Raw genomic sequence first — 22,550 nt, 5'->3', positions numbered from 1 at the left:
ACTATTAGAATTTAAAATATATCAAAACTTATCTAGATCTTGATGGACATTTACTTAATAAAATATTTATAACAATATTTAGAATAGAAGTGTTTTTAAAAATAACATATAATAAAATTTTAAAATTTAATTAAAATTATTAATTGGTTTAGTGATGAAGAATTTGTTATAAATTTATTAAAATTATTCTTTAAAATGTTAATTTTAATTTAATTTTATGGAAAAATAAAAAGAAACTATCAAAATAATAATAATTTAATAAAAAGATATATTAATTATTTCCTAATTGAAATGATACCAAATTAAATAATCAAGTCCTTCTGATTTGAGATAACTAATGAAATCAATTTCCTTAACATTTTCTCTTATCTAAATAAAAATAAGTTAATGAAACGAAGATATGATTTCTTTTCTATTACTTCAATCCAAATATAGGATTAATAAATATCAATTAATATTATATTTAAATCCAACTTTTAACACTAACGGGTCAGATCCAACCATCGACTAAGTCACAGCTATGGCTATAAACAACGATTTCCCGCTGGATATTTTGGCCGACTCGCTTAGCTTATCGTAGCAAAACAAGCTGTCGTTTTGCCTGAAACGCTTACTGTAACATCCACAGTGTTGTAAGGCTAGAATTAACCCTCAACTCAAAGCCAAATAACCCAGAAAACAAAAGAACAAAGGAGCAGTGCAAGTATTTCTCTTTCCAACATGGAGGTAATGAGTCCACTCAAACCCCATCCTAACTCTCCCTCCCCCACCAAGAAGTTGCTGCCTTTCGCTCTTTATGCTCTCCTCCCCATAGCTCTTCTTCGCTTCTACTTTCACCCTTTTCATCACCTCCCTCCCAACAATCCCACCATCCTCACCAAAGGTATTTTCAGCAACCAAAAGTACTTGTCAACCTTTTATCCTTAATTACCATGAGTTTTTAGTTATTGGGTGATATTAATGAACCAACTTTTTTTGTTCTTTTATAGAAGAAGAAATAGTTTATGAAACTCCATGTGACTACACCGACGGCAGATGGGTACACGACAAGATGGGGCCTCTGTACAATGGCACAACCTGTGGTACAATCAAGGACGGTCAAAATTGTATCTCTCATGGGAGACCTGACTTGGATTACCTTTATTGGAGATGGCGACCAAGCCAATGCAAGCTCCCCAGGTTTAATCCCAATACTTTCTTGCATCTCTTAAGTAACAAGCACATAGCTTTTATCGGAGATTCCATGGCTAGGAACCAACTGGAATCACTTCTTTGTATGCTAGCCACTGCCTCCAATCCTAACCTGGTTTATAGAGGTGGGGAGGATAACAAGTTTCGTACATGGCATTTTGCTTCTCATAACATTACTATATCAGTTTACTGGTCACCATTTCTAGTTAAAGGTGTTGAGAAATCAAAAGCTGGTCCAAATCATAATGAATTATATGTGGACACTGTTGATGAGAAGTGGGGTTCTGATTTGGACCATATAGATATGATTCTACTCTCGATAGGGCATTGGTTTCTTCATCCAGCAGTTTATTATGAGGGTGATTTAGTATTAGGTTGTCATTACTGCCCTGGACTAAATCACACTGAAATTGGATTTTACGATGTGATGAGGAAGGCCTTAAAGACTGCGCTTAAGACAATAATTGAGAGAAAAGGGGCTAATGGTAATAGAATTGATGTGTTCCTCGCCACGTTTTCACCTTCACATTTTGAAGGTGAATGGAATAAGGCTGGTGCTTGTCCAAAGACTAAACCTTTTAAGGAAGGAGAGAAGATGCTTGAAGGGATGGATGCAGATATGAGAGCAATTGAGGTTGAAGAAATAGAAGCTGTCAAGGTAAATGCTGAACAAAGTGAAGGATTGAGGATTGAGATGTTGGATGTGACCAAATTATCGTTGATGAGACCGGATGGTCATCCGGGGCCTTACATGTATCCGTTTCCGTTTGCGAATGGGGTTCGAGAGCGCGTGCAGAACGATTGCGTGCATTGGTGTCTGCCTGGTCCTGTAGATACTTGGAATCAGATATTGTTGGAAGTTATCAGGAAATGGAGTATTCAATCCAGGAGAAAAGAGTGAGGCAATACAAATAGCAAGTGCTAACTTTTGATTTACTTGGTTGGTGCATGTGTTTTTCCCTTCAGAGTAAATAGATAATTGAAGAAAAATGTTGTTTGGGAAGAAATGTGTCGAGTGTAGTTGGTGAAAATGAGATTATTGCTTTTTTAGTGATATTTTTTTAAAAATTATATTAATATTCACTTTTTTTTTTTTTCGCTTTATGAAAAATTATAAAATAGTTACAATGTAACTATTAAAAAAAATTCGATCAATCAGCTATAACAATTATAAAATAATCATTTAGCTATTTAATTTTATCTTTTGGTCACCCAAGTGTCTTGAATTTTTGGGTGTTTCCGTTTTTATTAACTAGCTAATAATTAAAAAGAAAAAATTAAATAATTGAGTGACTATTTTATAACTTTTTATAATTGAGTGATCAAGAAAAAAATCCATTATTGAGAGTGACTACTAATATGTTTTTATCTTTTTTAAAATGAAATGTATGCAAATGATATCAATATGAAATGTATAGAGGTTTTAAAGATGCTTGAGTGCTTTTAGTTATTTTTACTCATTTTCTGAAATTAATTTTAGATCTCGATCATTTTAATATAATTTATGATAACGTTAAGGTTTTAGATTTTGAGCGCCTAAAATTGAATCCTATATTTATGTAAATTTAATTAATTAATTGAGTTGAATTAATTATTGAATCTAGCACATAGGCATAGTTAAATGTAATTTTAAAAGTTGATTAATTTATTATTCAAACATGACACTCGCTCAACCAATAGGATGATCTTCAATGGTGAAAATTGAAATAAAAAATAAAGCAGGAATGCAGCTTTTCTTTTTGGTAGAAGGCTTTTATTTTATTAGGATAAGAATCGGTACGTCAAGGTATCCGATGAAAACTTTAGGTAGCTTGAGTTGGAAAATGGTGCTGCAAGTTTCTTACTAGTCGTTGGAAAGTTGCTCAAATTATATCGAAGTATTCAACAACAAAAAAAAAAAAAAAAAAGCGTAGGTTTTGGTGAAACAAGTTTAGCTTTTATTATTCTGGCATTTAATTCATTTGGTAAATTGCATTGTTAGTCATTATAAAAATTTTTGTTTTCATCACTTAATTAAAAGAAGTTACAATTTAGTCATTAAATTATTTGAAAGAAGTCACTGTGCTATTAAGTTTTTCTTTAAGTTCCTCCAATGGGCTCCAAACGACGATTCAACAATCGGTATTGAAGATCAGTACTAGTGGTATTCTTGGGCAGGGCCAAGGCCTGATTCCGAATTTTTTTTCAAGTCCAAATTTGTTTCTAAGCTAGCCCAGCCTATTTAAAAGGCCATTTTACTATTAAAAAAATTAAAAAATATATATTTTTATTTGATATTTGATATATTTTTATAATAAATTTAAGTTTTAAAAATATTTTTTTATTTAAATTGTATTCAGGTCGGGTTGAGCTGACTTAAGGTGTAAAAATCCTTTCCAAGTTTGTCCCAACTCGAGCTGGGTTTATTGGGTTGTGCGGGCTACTTGACCTTTGGACAAGTCTAATCAGTACCCATCAACGAATAGAATAACATATCTTAGATCCAAGTCGATATGAAAGTCAATATTGGAGATCGAAGAAAAAACTATTTGAATTTTGGTTTACTAATCCGTGACATCCAAAGTTGTTTCATTAAAAAAATTTAAGTGTAAAAGAGAAGGAGAAAGAGAACGTTCGATTGGTGCAGGCAAAGCTACCAAAGAAAGCCATATACCATTGATTTTAACAGCCAAGTGACTTAAAAGAAAACTTTTGAATAGTTCAATGACCAAATTGTAACTTTTTTTAGTTAAGTAACCAAAACAAAAACTTACCATAATATAGTAACTAATTTACTAATTGAAAATACCATAATTTAAAGGATAAACTACTTAGTTGGTCATCCTACTTTTTTGCCAATTGTCTTTGTTGTTACAATAATTTGTTGACTTAATCACCCATTCATTTTCTCACTAATGGAGGCTGATGTAGCATGACATGTAATGTCCATATAATTAGTCCTTGTTGGCTGGTATTTTTCATGTAATTATATAAATATTTTAAATCTGTTTTCTTCCCTTGGTTTTACAACAATGTAAAAACCCTAACTCTAACCTTAAAATTATTTTTTCGTAAGCTTTTGGGAATTGAGCTGGATAAATTGTTCCTTGAAACATCAAGGAATTCCTTGATAGATTCAATGATTGCAAGCTTGCAAGATTGGTTAGTTCTTTGGAAATGTTTTCAATGAGATTATTATTTGAAAGATCCATGGTGATATAACCAGTGAAAGAACGGTGCTAAATTAATGGACTCTCCATTTCATTACCAGTAATTCACTTCTTACGAACTCCCTATAAATGAAGTAATCAATAATTGTATCTGTGTCATCTAGCTTGGTAGCCATTACAATTAAATTTCGGAAACATTTTGGTATTTCCCCTTGTAGATTGTTCACACCTAAGGTCCAAGATTTGCAGTGAAACAAGCTCACAATTTTGGCGTTAGGGCTTTTGCATTACGATAAATACATGGGAAAATGGATTTAAATTTTTTACATAATTACATGAAAACATCAGCCAGCAAGGACTGATTATATAAATATTATATGTCATGTCACATTAGCTTTTTAATTTGTGAGTAAATAGATAATTTATTGTAATGATAATGACTAAATTGAAAATCTTTTATCTAAGTGACCGAAATGAAAGAATCAATTAAGTAGTTTTAATTTGAGTGTATTAATTTCTGATTCACAAACATTTCAATTTTAATTTGGATATCTATATCCTCAATTCCTTTTCCGAAAATTAATTGTTTTTTTTTAATTTTAAAATGTTATTGTACTATTTTTTAAAATAAAAATATTCTTTACAATTTATAGTTTTAATGTTTATAATTACTTTTGTAATAAGATCCTTTCTACAATTAGAAGATGAGTTGTTGGGATGTTTTTATTTCCAATAAATATTCCTTTTACGGAAAGTTTTTTTTTTTTTTTTTTTGAAATCAGAACTGATACTTATATTGATGAGGGAAAGAAATAAATATATTAGGCTTAAAAAGGCTAAACCTACACTTATTTGTATCCTATAGGACATCGAAACGGTGCTTTTAATATATGAGAATTAAATAAACCAACTAAAACAAAGCAATAAATTAAACCTATTCTTAACCACACAGAAATAGAAATGAAACGACTAAACTAGACAACTATAGACCTGAAAACTCAGTTTCCTTTTCATCAAACTTCGATCTCTCTGTATCAGCTACCCACAAAGACCGATAATCTCCCAGTATCAAAACTATTGAAGCCGTCTCCTCTGCCAGTCTCACGAGCTCATCGGACAAACAATCTGTCTCCTGTCCGGACTCTAGCTTACCCTCTCTCATTCCTCTCTGTTAACTCGCCTTTCTCCAGCCACCAATCTTTCCACCGCCTGCAGAACCTCCTCAATCCAGTATTGGGGGTTTACATACCGCCATCCCTCCATCGCCATCCCATGGACCGCCTTATTAGCTTCCCTTGGTACGTGCTGAAATCTCGTTCTTCTAAATCTGGAAAATCCGAGTAAGTTATTTGATAAAAGTAATATTATTTGCCTCAAATGATAGGTGATGAAACATTATGGGGTATACAAAATTATAATTAAATATCTATTTATTTCATATTCTAAAATTAAATTTGTGATCATTGTTTGAGATGCACCACCAATTCTAAATTATTTCCTACATTTCATCTTTTAAATTCAAACATTTAAAAGTTTTGAATATATTATTCAAATTTTTTAACCTACTCATTTACATTAAAATAATTAATATCTTTCTTTTTCTTTTGAATTTTGTTCCTCCAATTAGGTTCATCAATTACTTCAATTACAGATATAGTATGGGTCATACAAATAATATAAATTAATATAGATACTATTTCAATTTACTTTGGGTTAAGTATTAATTATTTTTAGTTAAATTATAAAACATACTTCAAATCTCTGTATTTTGTGTATATATTTTTATTTTTAAGAATTCAATCTTTTTATTTTCAGATTTAAAAAATTCTTAAGAGTCACATCAACATTTTAATCAAAATGAAGTATTTAAGTTAATCAATGACATTGTAAAATTGAACTGCCAAGTAATGTCAAAATTTTGAAGAATAAAGATTAAAATTTAAATTTTAGTATAGTATAGAGACTAAAATTGAAGTTTAACTATTGTTACATAATCTTAAATTTGAGTATAGCATAGAGAAACTTAAAATTTGATTATTTTTCAATTAAAAAAAACTCAACCAATAGAAAATATAGGTGATATAAATAACTAAAAGAAAATATAATTATAATTTTTTCTCCATGTGTAGGTTACAATATAATCAAAGTATGGTTATAAATATATATCAGAACAATTCTAATATTGAATTAAACTAATATCAACACAAATAAATTAATCAGAATAATCTAGATTAATGATTCGAGATAGGTTGAGTAATATTTAATTTTATAAAACAGTTGAATTATTAAATTTATTGATTTCTAATTCAATTGATTGATGTAATTCGATTCAACAATATGACTTTTTTACAATTTCTTTTTATTGTTACTGTAAAAGGAATAGTAGAAATAAAAAATATGACGTACAATAACATTGTTAGTTGGGCGTATAGCCTATGTAATAATTAATTCGTTTCATGTGTCTAGAAAAATTTTAATTAGGTTATTAGATATTTAAAAAAAAAAAATTGAGCAAGCGTGAATCAAAGACCTCATTCAAGAAATTTTGTTTTTAAGTATAGATATAGATATCTACATCCTACTCAATCTAAAAGCAATGCAAATTCTCTATTTTTAATGTTTATATATATATATATATATATATATATATATATATATATATTATCAATTTGGAAATTTTAATTAAATTTATTCTTTATTTTTATAATAGTTAAATTTAACAATTAATCTTTTAAAAAGGACGAAATATTATTTTTTAATGAAAATATTAACTAAAATATTAAATTTTTAAACATGATAGCCTCCATACAATTAGAGGTGTGCATGGGCTGGGCGGCCCGGCCCGGCCCAAAGGCCCACTTGAAAAATGGGAGAGTTTGGGTAAAAATATAGGCCGAAAAATGGGCATGGACAAAAAACGAGGCCCGTTTTTGGCCCCGGTAAGATTTTTTCACAGCCTTACCCATTTCGGCCGATTTTAATATTAAATTATTTTAAATTTTTTATTTTTAATTTTAAGTAACTTTAATACTTTGACTTTACTCTTTTTGTTGTTTTTAATGTTATTTTGATATTGTAAAACTTTTGTAATTAATATTAATTGGTTCTTAATTTAGTTCTAATTTGTTTCAAGTTTTCAATTTTAATATAATTACTTTTTATTATATTTTTAATTTATGTATTATTTTAAAAATTATTTTAGTCTCATTTTTATTTGTTTTTGTTTTAATATTTGTTTTATATTTTTAAATGTATTTGATTTATTATATTTTAAATTTTTTATTTAATAAAAAAGAAAAAAATTAATATGGTTAAGGGGGCTCGGGCCTACTATTTTTTTTCCGGCCGGGCTTGGACAAATTTCTAGGCCCATATTTCTGGCCGGGTCGGGCCCAAGCCTTGAAAACTAGCAGAAATTTTTTTATGGGCCCGACCCGGCCCATGCACAACTCTACATACAATTCACATGTAATTTATGTTTTTTTTTAAAGAATTATGAATTATTTATATATTTTTTGAAATTTTTGAAAATTTATAATTTTTAAATTATTTGTTATATAACATATACAACAAATAATGTCATGTTAATATGAAGTGTACGTAAACCACTACGCAGATTGTCACATCAATATCATTAAACAATTAATTTTTTAGCCATCATTTTTGTTAAAAAAAATGTTTAAAGGTGTAAAAAGTCTTTAAACTTTTTCAAAATAAGCAATTAAGCCCCTTTTTTTTTGCTCTCATTTGGGTACTTAAACTTTCAAAATGCATCAAAAAGATCCTCAAACCTTTTCAAAAAAAGCAATTAAGCCCCTACCTTTTTTTCACTCAATTGGGACTTAAACTTTCAAAATTCATCAAAAAGACCCTCAAACTTAAAAAAAGAAAAAATTAAGCCCATGCTTTTATTAAGAATTAGAAAAAAATTAAAATCAATAAAAGCTATAAATACTATTAAATTTTAATAAAAATTTAAATATTATAAATTTATTAAAAATTTTAAAAAATAAAAATTTGTAAAATTTTATAAAAATCTTAAAAATTATAAAATATATAGAATTATAAAAAATTATAAAATTTTATAAAGTCGTAAGAAAATTATACAAAATGTAAAGAAATATAAATTTCACAAAAAATTTATAAAATTATCGTCTGAAAAAAGCATTTTATAATTTTTCTATAACTTTTATTGATTTTTATTTTATTTTATCATTTTCTCCACATGTCACGGTGTGTTGTGACATGTGATGACTTTAATTGAAAAAATTGAGGGTCGTTAATTTTTTATGATTTTTATAAAACTTTAATATTTTTTATTTGTTTGACGATTTTTATAAAAAAATTCTAATTCTTAATAATTTTTTTCTAATTTTTAATAAGAGCAGGGCTTAATTATTTATTTGAAAAATTTTGAGGTCTTTTTGATACATTTTGAAAGTTCAAGTACCCAATTGAGTAATAAAAAAACAATTAAGCCTTTGCTTTTTGTAATAAAGAAGTTTGAAGGTTTTTCGATGCATTTTGAAAGTTTAAGTGTTCAATTGAGTAAAAAAAAAAGACTTAATTATTTTTTTATTAATTATTTTCACACCCTTAACCTAAAAAAAAAAAACAAATTAATTCTTTTACAAAAGTTAGAGTCAAAGGCGAATTTGAAGAAGGCAGGCAAGGGCCATGTCCCATCCCCTCCCTCCTCAAATATTTTGAATGCCTAAAAGATGATAAAATTAAAATTTAATTTACAATAAAATTGTACTTTGACCCAAAAGAAAAAGTTATGTTTAATCCCTTTAAAAATGAAAATTATGTTTTAATTTCTAAAAAATTATTATTTAATTTTGGCCCTTCTAAAAATATTTCTAAATATTTCTAAATTTGCCTCAGTTGGATATAAAATTTAGTTAAAAAAATAAGGGCCAAATTCATAAAAAATATATAAAATTTTAGCTAATAATTATATTTTAATATTATATTTAATTTATATATAAAAATTATGTAATAAAGGTAAATATTATATAATTAAAAAGAATTAAAATTATTTTATTTACACCAAATGTCAATCCATTTTATAAATTAAAATTTTGATTTATTTTGCAAGCTTAAAGTTTTTATTCAAGTTGGATTAAAAATTTAATGGAAGGGTTAATTGTTTGGTCTGTTATTATAAATTTAATTTAAGGTAAACTCGTTAAAATTTAATATAAGACAATATTCAATAATTTTACTTTTCATTCTATAATTAAATAAAAATCATAACGAAATTATTTGAATTATTTTATTTTTATTTATATTTTATATTTTTTTTGTTCTATAAGAACGCGGGGTGAATTCTTTACATGGGTACAAACTAATGATAACGGTATGGGGACAAAGGATTTTCAAGAGTAATATATTTCTTGGGAGATTGTTTTAAAAGAATTCAATAAATGCAAAACAATCTTTAAACATGCCCCAACATATATTTGGCAAGGTTGTGGTAAAAGTTATGGTCGCAACAAGTAGAACAACTATAATAAAACTAATCATACAAGAATTGTTTGTGTAGTTCGGACTTACCTTTAAGCCTGTAGAACCTTGATTAGACAATCAATTCATTAAAATTGACATGATACAAACAACTTGATGATTTAAGCCTAATCCCTTTACTTAAGTTGCAACCTCACCTCTGTTCACATTAGTTTGATTCTCACACTTAATTATTTTAATCACCTAGTAAGTGTCTTATAACATATCATTCAAAATGATTAATTCTCTTCTAAAAAAAAACTTCTCCAATGAACACATTTTTCACTATCAATATCTTCTTTAATCTATCTTTACAAGTTGATGAGTTCTTTGTTTAACATAGATGTTTTCCAAGTCATCATTATCCCTTATCACTAATTCAAAGGCAAAACTCGTCCTTCATTGAAAAATGTCATTCTATCTACTTTATATTTATTCCGCGATAACGACCAAGATTGCAAAAATTGTAAGACTCTTCTTTTCTTTAGCTTTCATAATCTTTGATCACGACACAACTCTCTTGACATTGTATAAATATGATCACATTTAAGGTTAATAATTGTAAATAGGTAAAGAATACCTTATATATGTCAAATTTCCAAATTATTCCAAGGAAACTAAATAGATTGAATTTGTCCCTTATCACAATTATTGTCACTGTAGGTGAACAAATTTTCATCTAAAATCTTTTCAAAACCGTTTTATATAAAATTCATGAGACATAATATCTTTTTAAACCTATCTTTATAAATTTTTGTACTAATGACATAAAAAATATCACTTGAAGCATATATCTTAAAGTTAAGTAAGAAAACATTTATTTCATTTAGTAAAGCTAAATTACTACTATAAAAGGCTATCATCATCATATAAGTCCAAAAGTTGAAACGTACTCCCATGGACCTAATGCCATACACAAAAATCAACAATACTTTTAGCAAAATCAAATGATGTTAGAATACTGTAAAATTTTATTTACTAATGATGGGATGCTTATTTTATTTCATATATATTGAAAAGTAGCATTTTATTAAAAAAAAAAACCACAATCTCAATACAAATAACTCCAAAACCTAAAATTGAAGCCCGTAAGACAATACAAGACATAAACACACCCAGGCAATACAAACATACTATCACATATCACATATCACAAAACACTATAACACACACAAAATAAGCATAAGAACTAGCAAATTCAAACAAAGATCCTTTCCTTAAACACTATAACACCAACTACATTCTTTATTGTTTACACTTTGCGATGTGCCTACTTACAATTAAAGATTCTATAAGTTGCATTACTTATTGAAGTTTCAAAACTCATGTGACTACTAATATAATTTATTCTTTACTACCTAGTGTACCTATTGCACTTTTAACATTTATATATGATTATTAGTATGTTTTGGATTTTCTTTTAAAGTTAAGTTGTTTATATAGAATAATTGTGATGTTGACACTTGTGATTAAGGCTTATTAATGTATAATACTTGTGATGTTAACAAATATTAGTTTATGGTTAATTACAAGCTAATGGAGTTGTGTATAATCATGTTTCATTATGGTGAGGCATTTTTGGTAAGGGTCGAAATTTAGTAAATGATAGTGAGGTTGTCGAAGAAATTTATGTGATGCCCTAATTTATTGAGTACTTTTGAGTTGTTAAGCATATGCAAGGATGTTGGGTATCACAACATATCTAATAAATTTTATTTAATACTTGGTAGACATCAAAGGGAAGGGTTATTGTCATTCTATGGTGACCGAAAAACCTTAAACATGATGAGGTATATGGTAGATCGTGGTGTTCTAATGCTTATATAGAACATGAGATAAATGTGCCTGAATTTTGTATACACATTTAAATAAATGCGTTAGTGTTGATTCTCTTGGGGTAGATGTCTGGGATGTTAAGATCAAGTCTGTAAGGAGAGAGGTAGTAAGGTAGAGTCTGTGAGGGCCCAAGATGAGGCTATAAGGGCTGAGTCATTAATGGATGAGGTAGAAAGGGAAGACCATGTGAACGGTGAGGTAGATTCTACGAGGGCCCAATCTAAATGTTGAAAGTTGGCAACATACCAGCAGCATGCAAGTGTCTAAGCAAAAATGAAGCAGCATGCATGCAGCATGCAAATGTCCATGGTGTATTTCGGTCATTGAACTTTTGTAACATGTGACATATGTTTGATTTGATTGTAACTTTTTGGATTAGATAAGGTTAGCAATGTACTTAGTAGCTTTTTAGTAGGTTTTAGGTTATCATTAAACTGATTTTACAGCTTGTTTACTTGCACAAGAAAAGTTTATTTTCTTCCAATGTAATATAACCATATATGTACAAGTTATTTTTGCTTAACGAAGTATGAGAAATAAGTCAACTTCTTTTCTCCTTCAACATCCGATTCTTGCTTCTGTTTTTCATCTTTCAACACAAATTTTAGTTGTTTTTTATTCTTGTTTTTGACTTAAAACTAAACAAATGGTATCAAGAGCCTGTCATCTTTGAGGGCCTTTTCTGTGTGTTGATTTGTGTTGATTCTCTAAGTGACTTGTGCTTGAAAGAAAAGAAACAGAAGCTATCTTTGTTGGCTTGTTCAGTTGTTGCAAAATGATGAGTTTTTCACCACCTCCACCACTTGTCTTTGTTGGTGAGAACTACAACATTTGGGCTATGAAAATGAAAACATATCTACAGGCTTATGATTTGTGGAGTGTTGTTCTAGCTGACACAAAGCCACCACTTTTGAGAGCTAATCCGACCATAGCTCAAATTAGGCAGCATAATGAGGACACTGCAAAAAAAGTATAAGGCTATTGCATATCTTCAAAATGGAATTTCATATGTGATCTTCACAAGGAAAATGACTTGTGATACTCCAAAGTAGGCCTCAGACAGACTCAAGGAAGAGTTTCAAAGGTCAGACAAGACCAGACAATAGCAGTTGATTAATTTGATAAGGGACTTCGAGAATCTGAGGATGAAGGAGTCTAAAACCATCAAGTAGTATGCTGACAGAATTATGGCCACAGCCAACAATATAAGACTACTTGGAGATGAGTTTAGTGGCAAGAGATAGTTGAAAAGGTCATTACTACTCTACCGAAGAAGTATAAGTCAAAAATTTCTTCTTTGGAAGACTCGAGGGACTTATCAGCTATACCCTTGACAGAGTTGATAAATGCTCTCTATGCACAAGAGCAAAGAAGACAAAATAGAACGGAGGAGCATTTTAAGGGAGCCTTTCAAGCCAAAATCAAATAGAGCTCAAGTTACAAGGGCAAGAAGCCTTTGCTAGAAAATAAAGAGAAATGGAAGAAGGATGCTGCTAAAAAGAAGTTTCCACCATGCACTCACTGTAAGAAGTCCACTCATTTGGAAAAAAAACTGCTGGTACAGGCCTGACATTCAGTGTAGAACTGCAAGTAACTTAGCCACATTGAGAAAGTTTGCAAGAACAAGGCAAAAACACAACCACAGCAACAGAATCAAGCTCAAGCTGTTGAGAATGTTCAAGCTTAGGATGAGCATATTTTCACTACCTCTTGTTTTACAAGTTCGAGCAAAGCTAGGATAAATTGGTTGATTGACAGTGGCTAGACTCATTATATGGCTTCAAACAAAGGCATGTTTAGGGAGCTAGACACCAGCTTTGTGTCCAAAGTCAGAATTGAAAATGGTGAGTTCATCGAGGCCAAATGCAAGGGCAAGGCTGTAATTTACACTCAGTCAGGTAACAAAACCATTTCAGAAGTTCTTTTTGTACCTGACATTGACTAGAATTTGCTCAATGTTGGTCAGATTTTGAAGAAGAGGTACTCTCTTATATTTGAAAATAAAACTTGTGTAATCAAAGATCCTTCTGATCAAGTGCTAGTGATAGTAGCCATGTATGATAGATCCTTTATTTTAGATGTAAATCAACTAGAGGCACAGGCACATATATCTGAATGATGAATCATGTTTGTAGCACAAGAGGATAGGGCATGTGAACTATAAGTCACTAAGTCTACTGCACAAGATGAGTATAGTTGAAGACATGTCCAAGATCGAACCTAGGAAAGATGTGTGTGAAGTCTGTCAGTTTGGCAAGTAGACCAGACTGCATTTTCCTGTTAACCAAGCTTGGAGAGCTCAAGAAAGGCTTCAACTAGTCCATACAGACATTTTTGGACCTATGAAGACTTTCTCTTTTAGAAGATTTGTGATGAAGCTGAAATTCAGCACTAATTGACCACCATCTATACACCACAACAGAACGGTGTTTGTGAGAGGAAGAAAAATCCTGTTCTCAATATGGCCAAGTGCCTATTGTTTGAAGCCAAGATGCCTAACAATTTTTGGGCTGATGCTGTAAATACCTTTGTATATTTGCTAAACAGGCTGCCAACTAATGCAGTCAAAGGCAAAACACCTTTTGAAGCCTGGTTTGGACAAAAACAAACTATCTCACATATGAAAGTGTTTGGCTACTTATGTTGTACACCAGTGCCAGCTGAGAAGAGAACTAATCTGGAAAGGAGATCCATGCCTAGAGTCTTTGTTGGCTACAATAGTGTGAAGAAAGGTTATAGGGTCTTTGATACATCTACTAAGAGGATTGTTGTGAGCAGGGATGTGAAATTGAATGAAAGAAGTTGTTGGAAATGGGATGGAACAAATGCAAGTTTGTCTGAGCTAGACCAGTATGATCTTGATCTGTAGCATGCTGAAATTGAAGCTGAAACTGAGGATAATTTTGATGATGCACCTGTCAGAGGCACTAGAACCTTAATGGACATCTATGAGAGGTGTGGTATGACCATTATTGAGCCTTCTTGCTTTGATGAAGCTGTAAGAGAGGGCTATTGGAAAGAAGCTATTGAGGCTGAATTAAGGATAATCCACAAAAATAACACATGGGAGCTAGTTGATAGACTAGCAAACAGAAAGGTCTTGGTGTGAAATGGGTGTTCAGGACCACACACAATGCAAATAGTTCACTGAACAAGCACAAAGCTAGGTTGGTTGTGAAGGGGTACAGTCAGCAGCATGGCATCGATTTCTTTAAAACCTTTGCACCAGTTGCAAGGTAGGACACAATAAGGCTGTTGTTTGCTTTAGATGCTCAGAAGTAGTGGAAAGTGTATCAGCTGGATGTTAGATCAACTTTTCTAAATGGATTTATCAAGGAAGAGATCTTTGTTGAACAACCTGATGGATTCAAGGTTCTTGGTGAAGAGCACAAAGTCTATAAGTTTAAGAAGGCTTTGTATTACCTAAAACAGGCTCTAAGGGCTTGGTATGACAGAATTGATGCCTACTTATCAAGGCTGAGGTTTAAGAAAAGTATTAGTGAGCCTACACTTTATGTGAAGAAGGATGAGAAAAAAAAAACCTTGTTAATTGTGTCTTTGTATGTAGATGACTTATTGGTTACTGGTTGGAGGAGCGAGCTGGTTGAAGAATTCAAGAAGCAGATGCAAGATGTTTTTGAGGTGACTGATTTAGGCTTGATGAGCTACTTCATTGGTATGGAAGTGAATCAGAATGAGCATGGTATTTTTATAAGCCAGTAAGCTTTTGCATTGAAGGTTCTAAGCAAGTTTTGCATGACAAACTTCAAGCCTGCTAGCACTTCTATGGCATTAGGAGAAAAACTCTCAAGCAACAGTGATCATGATCATGTGGATGAGAAAAGCTACAGAATTCTGGTTGGTTGCCTGCTCTATTTGACAGCAACAAGGCCAAACACCATGTATACAGTTTGTAACAACCCGTTTTTAGTCAAATCAGAATAATGGTTTTAGGACCACAAATCTGAAGTCAAAATATTTATTTTATTATTATTTTAATGTCTACAGCATAATAATGTGATTGTGTGAAAATTTCATTAAGAAATTTTATCGTTTGGTTGGTCAATTTGATAAAAAATGACTAAATCGCGTAAAGCGTAAAACTTGAGTTCTAATAGCTAAAGGTGTCTAATAGCTATAGAACCTTAAAGTTAAGGCCCTTATATTGTAATTAGACCATTTTTTTGTGAGTGGTCATTTATGGAGACATATTAAGGTGTTTTAAATGGTTTTATTAAAGTTATAATTGTAATTTGGTAATTTATCTTAAAATAAATAAAACAAAACCAAATTAATTGTTTGTATCATCTTCTCCACTGATTTTTGGAAGAGAAGAATCACCATTTTAGGGCTATTATTCGGCGAAGGCATTTTTGCTCAATTAAGGTATGATTGTTGTCTCGTTTTTTATGATTTCTACATTTTTGAGATCGTTATAGCTAGGTCTAGCTAGCCCAGGGACTAATTTGCAAAATTGTTAAAGATTTTAAATGATTCCATTGATGAATACATGTATATTTTGAAGTTTCCTGATAGATTATGAATGGTTGTTGATAGTTAAACAAGTTTTATTAAGTGATTTTTAGTGAAAATGCAAAATAGGGATTAAATTGTGAAATGTGTAAAGTTAGTGGTTAAAATGAGAAATAAATGAAAAATATGAGTTTCTAGGGACATAATAGTAATTCAGCTAGCATGGATATATTTTTAATTTCATTAATTTGTGAGTTTATGAAATAAGGACTAAATTGTGAAAAATGTGAAATATTAGGGGAAAAAGTATAAATATGTTTTAAAGTGTGTTTTGGACTAAATTGAATGAATATATGATTGAATAAGTCAATTTTGAATATATTTACATTAATAAAGGAGAAATATGGGCTTAGTTTGGGGAAAGAATAAAGTTACGAAATAGTTGACTCGATTCACCGTTTTAGCATCCGAGGTAAGTTCGTATGTTATAATTTCATTTCAAATGTATTCTATATGCTTTGATACAACATAAATTGTGATTATGTGACTACGGATAAGTTTGGAAATGATTCGACAATAATTCGACAATTGGAATCCCAGTTAAACCTTAGGAATAGTTTAGGATACTAGTGACATGTCATTAGGGGATACAGTGAGTTAGCTTCGGGCCATGATATGGCACTTCGGGTGTGAGATAAACCGATTTGGATTTGGGCCATGCATATCGGCTGATTTGGCTTCGGGCCATGATATCAGTATTTCGAAGATAGTTACCTTAATTTGGCTACGGGCCATGGTATAGGTACTTATCGTGTGAGACCCTTGAGTATCCAACTTTTATTCCGAATGGTTCAATGGGTAAATGAAAGATGATAATGTGTATGAGATTAGTACGAGATGGTACAGGTATGTGCATAAACCATATTAGCTTTGAATCGAAGAAATGGTGAAGAAAAAATATAGTTTAGTGAATGAGTTATTGAAAGGTTTGTTAGTTGATGTAAATTCTTATACTTATGATCAACGGTTGAACTATGTGTTATGATTATATCAAATTTATGTCATACGAGCTTACTAAGCTTTATAGCTTACTCCGTTTATTTTTCTATGTTTTATAGTAAATTCAAAGCTAGCTCAGATTCGGGGATCGTCGGAGACATCGTCACACTATCCATCTATTTCTCGGTACCTATGAACTTGGTATTTTAAATATATGGCATGTATATGGATTTTGGTCATTTTGGTTATGACTTGATAATGATTTTGGCCAAATGAATTGGCTTGTAAATGTAAATGTTTTGGTATGTATAAATAGCCATGAGTGATGGCTTATTTTGGTATATTTGGTATGTTTGAGTCATGTACATATATGTCTTATGAATTGTGTTGGTTGATGGTTGTATGATGATTGATGATAATAGGTATTATGAATGTTAAATTAATGATTTGTGGATGTTGGTATACTTGTGAAATTAGGCCAAATAATGCATATTTGAGTTTGGTCATTTTGATGTTTGAAGTAGTTGATATTTGATATGAACTAAATGACAAATTGGAATATTATGTGTCTTGTATATTGTTGGCATTGAAATGATATTTGGTTGAGGTGGATTTAATGCTTATTATGCTTTAAGTTGATGCTTTGAATTGTGGTGTAGGTGTATGATAATTTGGGTGGCAAAATGGCTTGGAAAAAAGGCCTATTTTTGTCTACACAAGCAGAGACACGGGCGTGTGTCTCAGCCGTGTGTGTCACACAGTCAAGTACATGCGTGTCACCTGGTGTTGATATTGAAATCAAGTCAGTATGCTCCACACGGCTTCACACACGGGCGTGTGACTTGGCCATATAGCATAAGTCAATATACCCTACAGGTTTGGCATGGCCTAGCACATGGCCTGACACACAGGCGTGTGTGACCATTTTTAGGGCACACAGGCTAGCCACACAAGCGTGTGTGTTGCCCGTGTGACCCAAGTCAGAGAGTTACACGGGGTTGGACACAGGCTGGGATACGTCCATGTGCTCCTATTTCGAATGTCTACACGGCCTGTGACATGGGCGTGTCTGGTGGCCGTGTGAGACACACGGCCTGGCCATACGGACGTGTGTCCCCTGTTTTGAGAAAAATTTTCAAAGTTCATAAAAGTTTCTTAAGTTATCGGTTTAGTCCTGAACCACCCAAATGTATGTTTAGATACTCGTAGGCTCGTATTAAGGACAAATTGATTGAGATTGAATGATGATTGTATGATTTGATTAATGTATGTGAAAAGTATGTTTAAATGTGTTGTAAGTCCGGTAATGCTTCGCAACCCTATTCTAACGTTGAATACAGGTGAGGGGTGTAACATAGTTAGCCTTCTATTGAGGTTCATGCATTGTTGCAATAGAGGTCATTTCAAGGCTATTAAAAGAGTCTTAAGGTATGTCAAAGAAACCTTAGGCTATGATGTGAAGTTTGAGAGAGCTGAAGAATTGAAGCTGGTTGGCTATTTAGATAGTGATTGGGCTGGTTTTGTGACATCCCTAAATCGACCCTAGTCGGAAAGTGGTTTCGGGACCACCAAACCGAGTCATAATAATAATTAACCATCATAATTGATGCTCATTATATGTATATATGCATGTGTGAAAATTTCGTGTTTGGATTTTGTTAATAGTAAGTGAATTTTTATCAAATAGGACTTATGTGAGAAAATTTAGAAATGTGCTAGGCAATTGTAAGGTGGCCTATTAATACATGTGGGAAAATAGTTGTCCTTGCATGTCAAATAACCCACTTCCTAAGGTGAGTGGCCGCCATGACAAGAATATGGGCAAGGGAACATGTTTCCAACATGTTTAGTTAGTGGATTATGTAGAAAAATAAAGAAATGAAAAAAAATGAGCATGGATGCCCCCCTTTGTTGCCGTGAGTAGAGGAAAAGAAAGGAAAAAATTGTTCATCCATTCTCAAAATCTTGGCTGAAAATACTAAGGGAAAAGGAAGGATTTTTGCTTCATGCTTGGTTTAGAAGAGAACTAGAAGGAGATTTGGTCATACTTGTGTCAAGATTAAGGTATGTTTGAGGTTGTGTCATGAGATTCATGCATGTTTTAGTTGCTAACTTGATGTTCATGTTAGCCCATGGTTCAAATCCTTGTTATGCCATGGAAATGGTATTTGGCCAAGGTTGATATTGTGTTAAAGCCATTGCATGCTAAATGTGAAGCTTGTTGATGATACATGTAATGATGGATTGACTACTCTTGAAATTTCTTTTAGCATTCTTGAGTAAGACATGGAGTTTTCTTTGTTTAACCATGACCAAAAATTGAAAGGGGATGGTGTGGGATGTATTCGCCATGGCATGCTCATAAGTGCGATTTATGCTTGTTGCATGATAGGTAAAAATTTGTGTTTTGATATATGTGTATATGTGTTTGTACATGATGTTACAAATGGATGTGAAAATATGCTAGATTGGGAAAATTTGATTAAATGTTCATGAGATGAAATTAGGTGATTAAAAGATGTTAGTTGACATTGTACATATATATATATATTCGCCATTAAAGTGAGTATGTAGGTAATGTTGAATCAAGTTTTTGGTGCATATTCGGTTAGGTGTATAATCGACCAAATGGACGATTAGTAAGAATGGTTGCGAATATACAAGCATACATATGCATGTGTAGTTGAATTATGAATGTTTAGCAAGATGGTTAAACTAGTGATTTATTGATTAAGCTCAAGGAGTTAAAGAAGGAGAATCAAGCAAGGGAAAGACGAAGGTCATCGAGTAGCCGACTTGGAACTATTTTACCCAACACGAGGTAAGTCATTAAGCACGTATTTGATATTGCTTAAATGATTGTAAAATTTATGCAATTGTGTTTAATGGGATGATATATATATATAAATGAAAATGTATGTGTATGGAGTGATGACAATTGTTGAATGTAAAAGAAATAGTGAAATGTGTAGAAAGTTTGCTTTCGGCACTAAGTGTCGGGCAATACGTGTGTACAGTGATTGAGATTGGCACTAAGTGTGCGTGCTGGAAATATATGGCACTAAGTGTGCATGCTGGAAATATATGGCACTAAGTGTGCGAGCTCGAAGGGCATGGCACTGTGTGTGCGGGCCTAAATCGCATGGCACTAAGTGTGCGAAATCGAGTATTAAGCACTGTGTGTGCGTACTCTATATATATATAAATATCTCCAATCGAACAATTATATGGAGGGTGTGTCTCCATTGAGTTAGTATGGACAGCGGATCGGGTAAGTACCTTGAGCTCATGACGAATAGGTAATACGTTCATGCTTGGGGTTGAATTTGGTAAGCCTTAAATCTATGTGATGATTGAAATTGTATGGTTGTGCTGGAAAATGAGTTAATGTGTAAAAATGCTTCGATTATCTTGTTGTGTAGAATATGAAATGTGGATGTATGAATTGGTACGAGATTGGACCAAAAGGTCCGAGGTATTATGGTATAGATTCGATATGGATGAGTACCTAGCCTCATTTGTTGTACATGTAGTAGTAACTTTATCAGTGGATTGACGAATGCTTATGACTTACTGAGTTGTAAACTCACTCGGTGTTTTCTTGTCACCCATTTTAGGTCTCTTGGACTCGTATTGTTGCGTGCTCGGAACCGTCGTTGAAGTCATCACACCGCTGAAATCTTGTGGTATTGTTTTTGTTGTTGAAGAACATTTGGCATGTATAGGCTATTATATTTTGTCAAATTGTGGGTTGTAAACTTTAAGCCATGTGAAAATGGCCTATGTGGTCGTCGAGTGGGATGCTAGAACCTATAGCCACGAGTCTTAGAAACTCAAATTTTGTTAAGGTGGCCATAATTTGTGTCATGTATGATGGATGATTAAGGCCAAGGAAAAATTCATGAAATTGGCATAGTCTACTGCAGTAACTGTTGCGGACAGCAGCAGTGAGATGAGATTGAAAAATCACTAAAAATAGTATAAGTAGAATTAAATAGTGAGTAAATTATGGAACTGATCCTTGATGAATCTATTTTATATGGACGAAACGAAACGACCATATGAGCAGTATACTGGGAGATATTAAAGTTCTCGTGAGACAGGGCCAGAACGATTTCTGGGTCCCCTGTCGCGACTTTGAAAATTTACCATAAATTATCCAGAAAGAATTAGGAGTCATGCCTTATATGTACAGATTCCATTTTGAGTCTAGTTTCATTAGAAACAAACGGCACCAGTATTAAAGCCCTGTACAGAAAGATATTCAAGTTGTAACGCGCGGAGGTCAGAGCAGTCGATCCCTGTAACATGGGTGACTTTAACTAATAAACTGTACCAATTGGCCCAACCAAAAATTCTAAAAATAAATCCATGGATGGGTATATGAGTCTAAATTCAGGGAAAATTTACGAAACCAGTTTCCGAGTTTTGGAACTCGAGATATGATTTTTAAGGCGACAGTGACGCAGTTTTCCAGCCTGTCCAGAAATGCCAAATTGGTCGGTACTTTAAGAGGATTTGTGTGACAGCCCAAAATTGACCCTAGTCGGAAGGTGGTCTCGGGACCACAAAACCGAGGCATAAAAATAATTAAAAATTTATTTTGATGCCTATAATATGTGTGTGCTCATGTATGACATTTTATGATGATTGATTTAGTGTTATAAGGGTGAATTCCACAAGAAAGGACTTAGTAATGAACTTTGAAAGTATGATAGGAAATGTGTGATGACTAATTAAAGCATGCATGCAAAATAATGGACTTGCATGTCAAATTCCCCTTTATAGGTGGTGGCCGGCCATGACAAGGAGGATGGGCTAAACATGTCATGAAACATGTTTTGTTGGTGCATTAGGGTGAAATAATAAACAAAGGTGTATGGGTGATAAAAAATGAAAAAAATGTGTGTGAGTGTGGTAATCCCCCATTGCCGTGAGTTGTGGAGAAGGAAAGAAAAAATTTTGTTCATCCTTTCTTTGAGCCAAAACTAAGGAAGAAGGAGGATTTTGCTTCATGCTTGGTTTGGAAGAGATCTAGAAGGAGATTTGGCTAAGTTTGCATCAAGATTAAGGTATGTATGAGGTTGTGTTAGGAGTTTCATGCATGTTTTGGTTGCTAACTTGATGTGCATGTTAGCCATGGCTCAAATCTTTGTTAAGCCATGGAAATGGTATTTGGCCAAAGTTGTTATGGTGATAAAGCCATTGCATGCTAAGTGTGAAGCTTGATGATGATGCATGCAATGATGGATTGTCTACTCTTGAGTAAGATTTTGAGCTTTCTTTTGTTTTATCATGATTGAAGTTGAAAAGGAGCATGATTGTCATATTCGCCATGATGCATTCATGAGCATGGTTCATGCTTCTTGCATGTTAGTTAAAATTTGTGTTTTG

General features: G+C 32.2%; 1 protein-coding gene across 1 annotated transcript; it reads left to right on the top strand.

The window, feature by feature from the left end:
- Positions 1–490: 490 nt before the first annotated feature.
- On the top strand, positions 491–2,268 carry LOC108450782 (xyloglucan O-acetyltransferase 1-like). The gene is made up of 2 exons (XM_017748549.2): positions 491–883; positions 990–2,268. The coding sequence occupies exons 1-2, from the start codon at positions 721–723 to the stop codon at positions 2,090–2,092; spliced, it is 1,266 nt and encodes a 421-aa protein (XP_017604038.1). The 5' UTR covers positions 491–720; the 3' UTR covers positions 2,093–2,268.
- Positions 2,269–22,550: the final 20,282 nt, after the last annotated feature.

This window comes from Gossypium arboreum, chromosome 5, assembly GCF_025698485.1.
Source record: "Gossypium arboreum isolate Shixiya-1 chromosome 5, ASM2569848v2, whole genome shotgun sequence".
Lineage (NCBI taxonomy): Eukaryota > Viridiplantae > Streptophyta > Magnoliopsida > Malvales > Malvaceae > Gossypium > Gossypium arboreum.
This window is presented reverse-complemented; position numbering and strand designations above follow the sequence as displayed.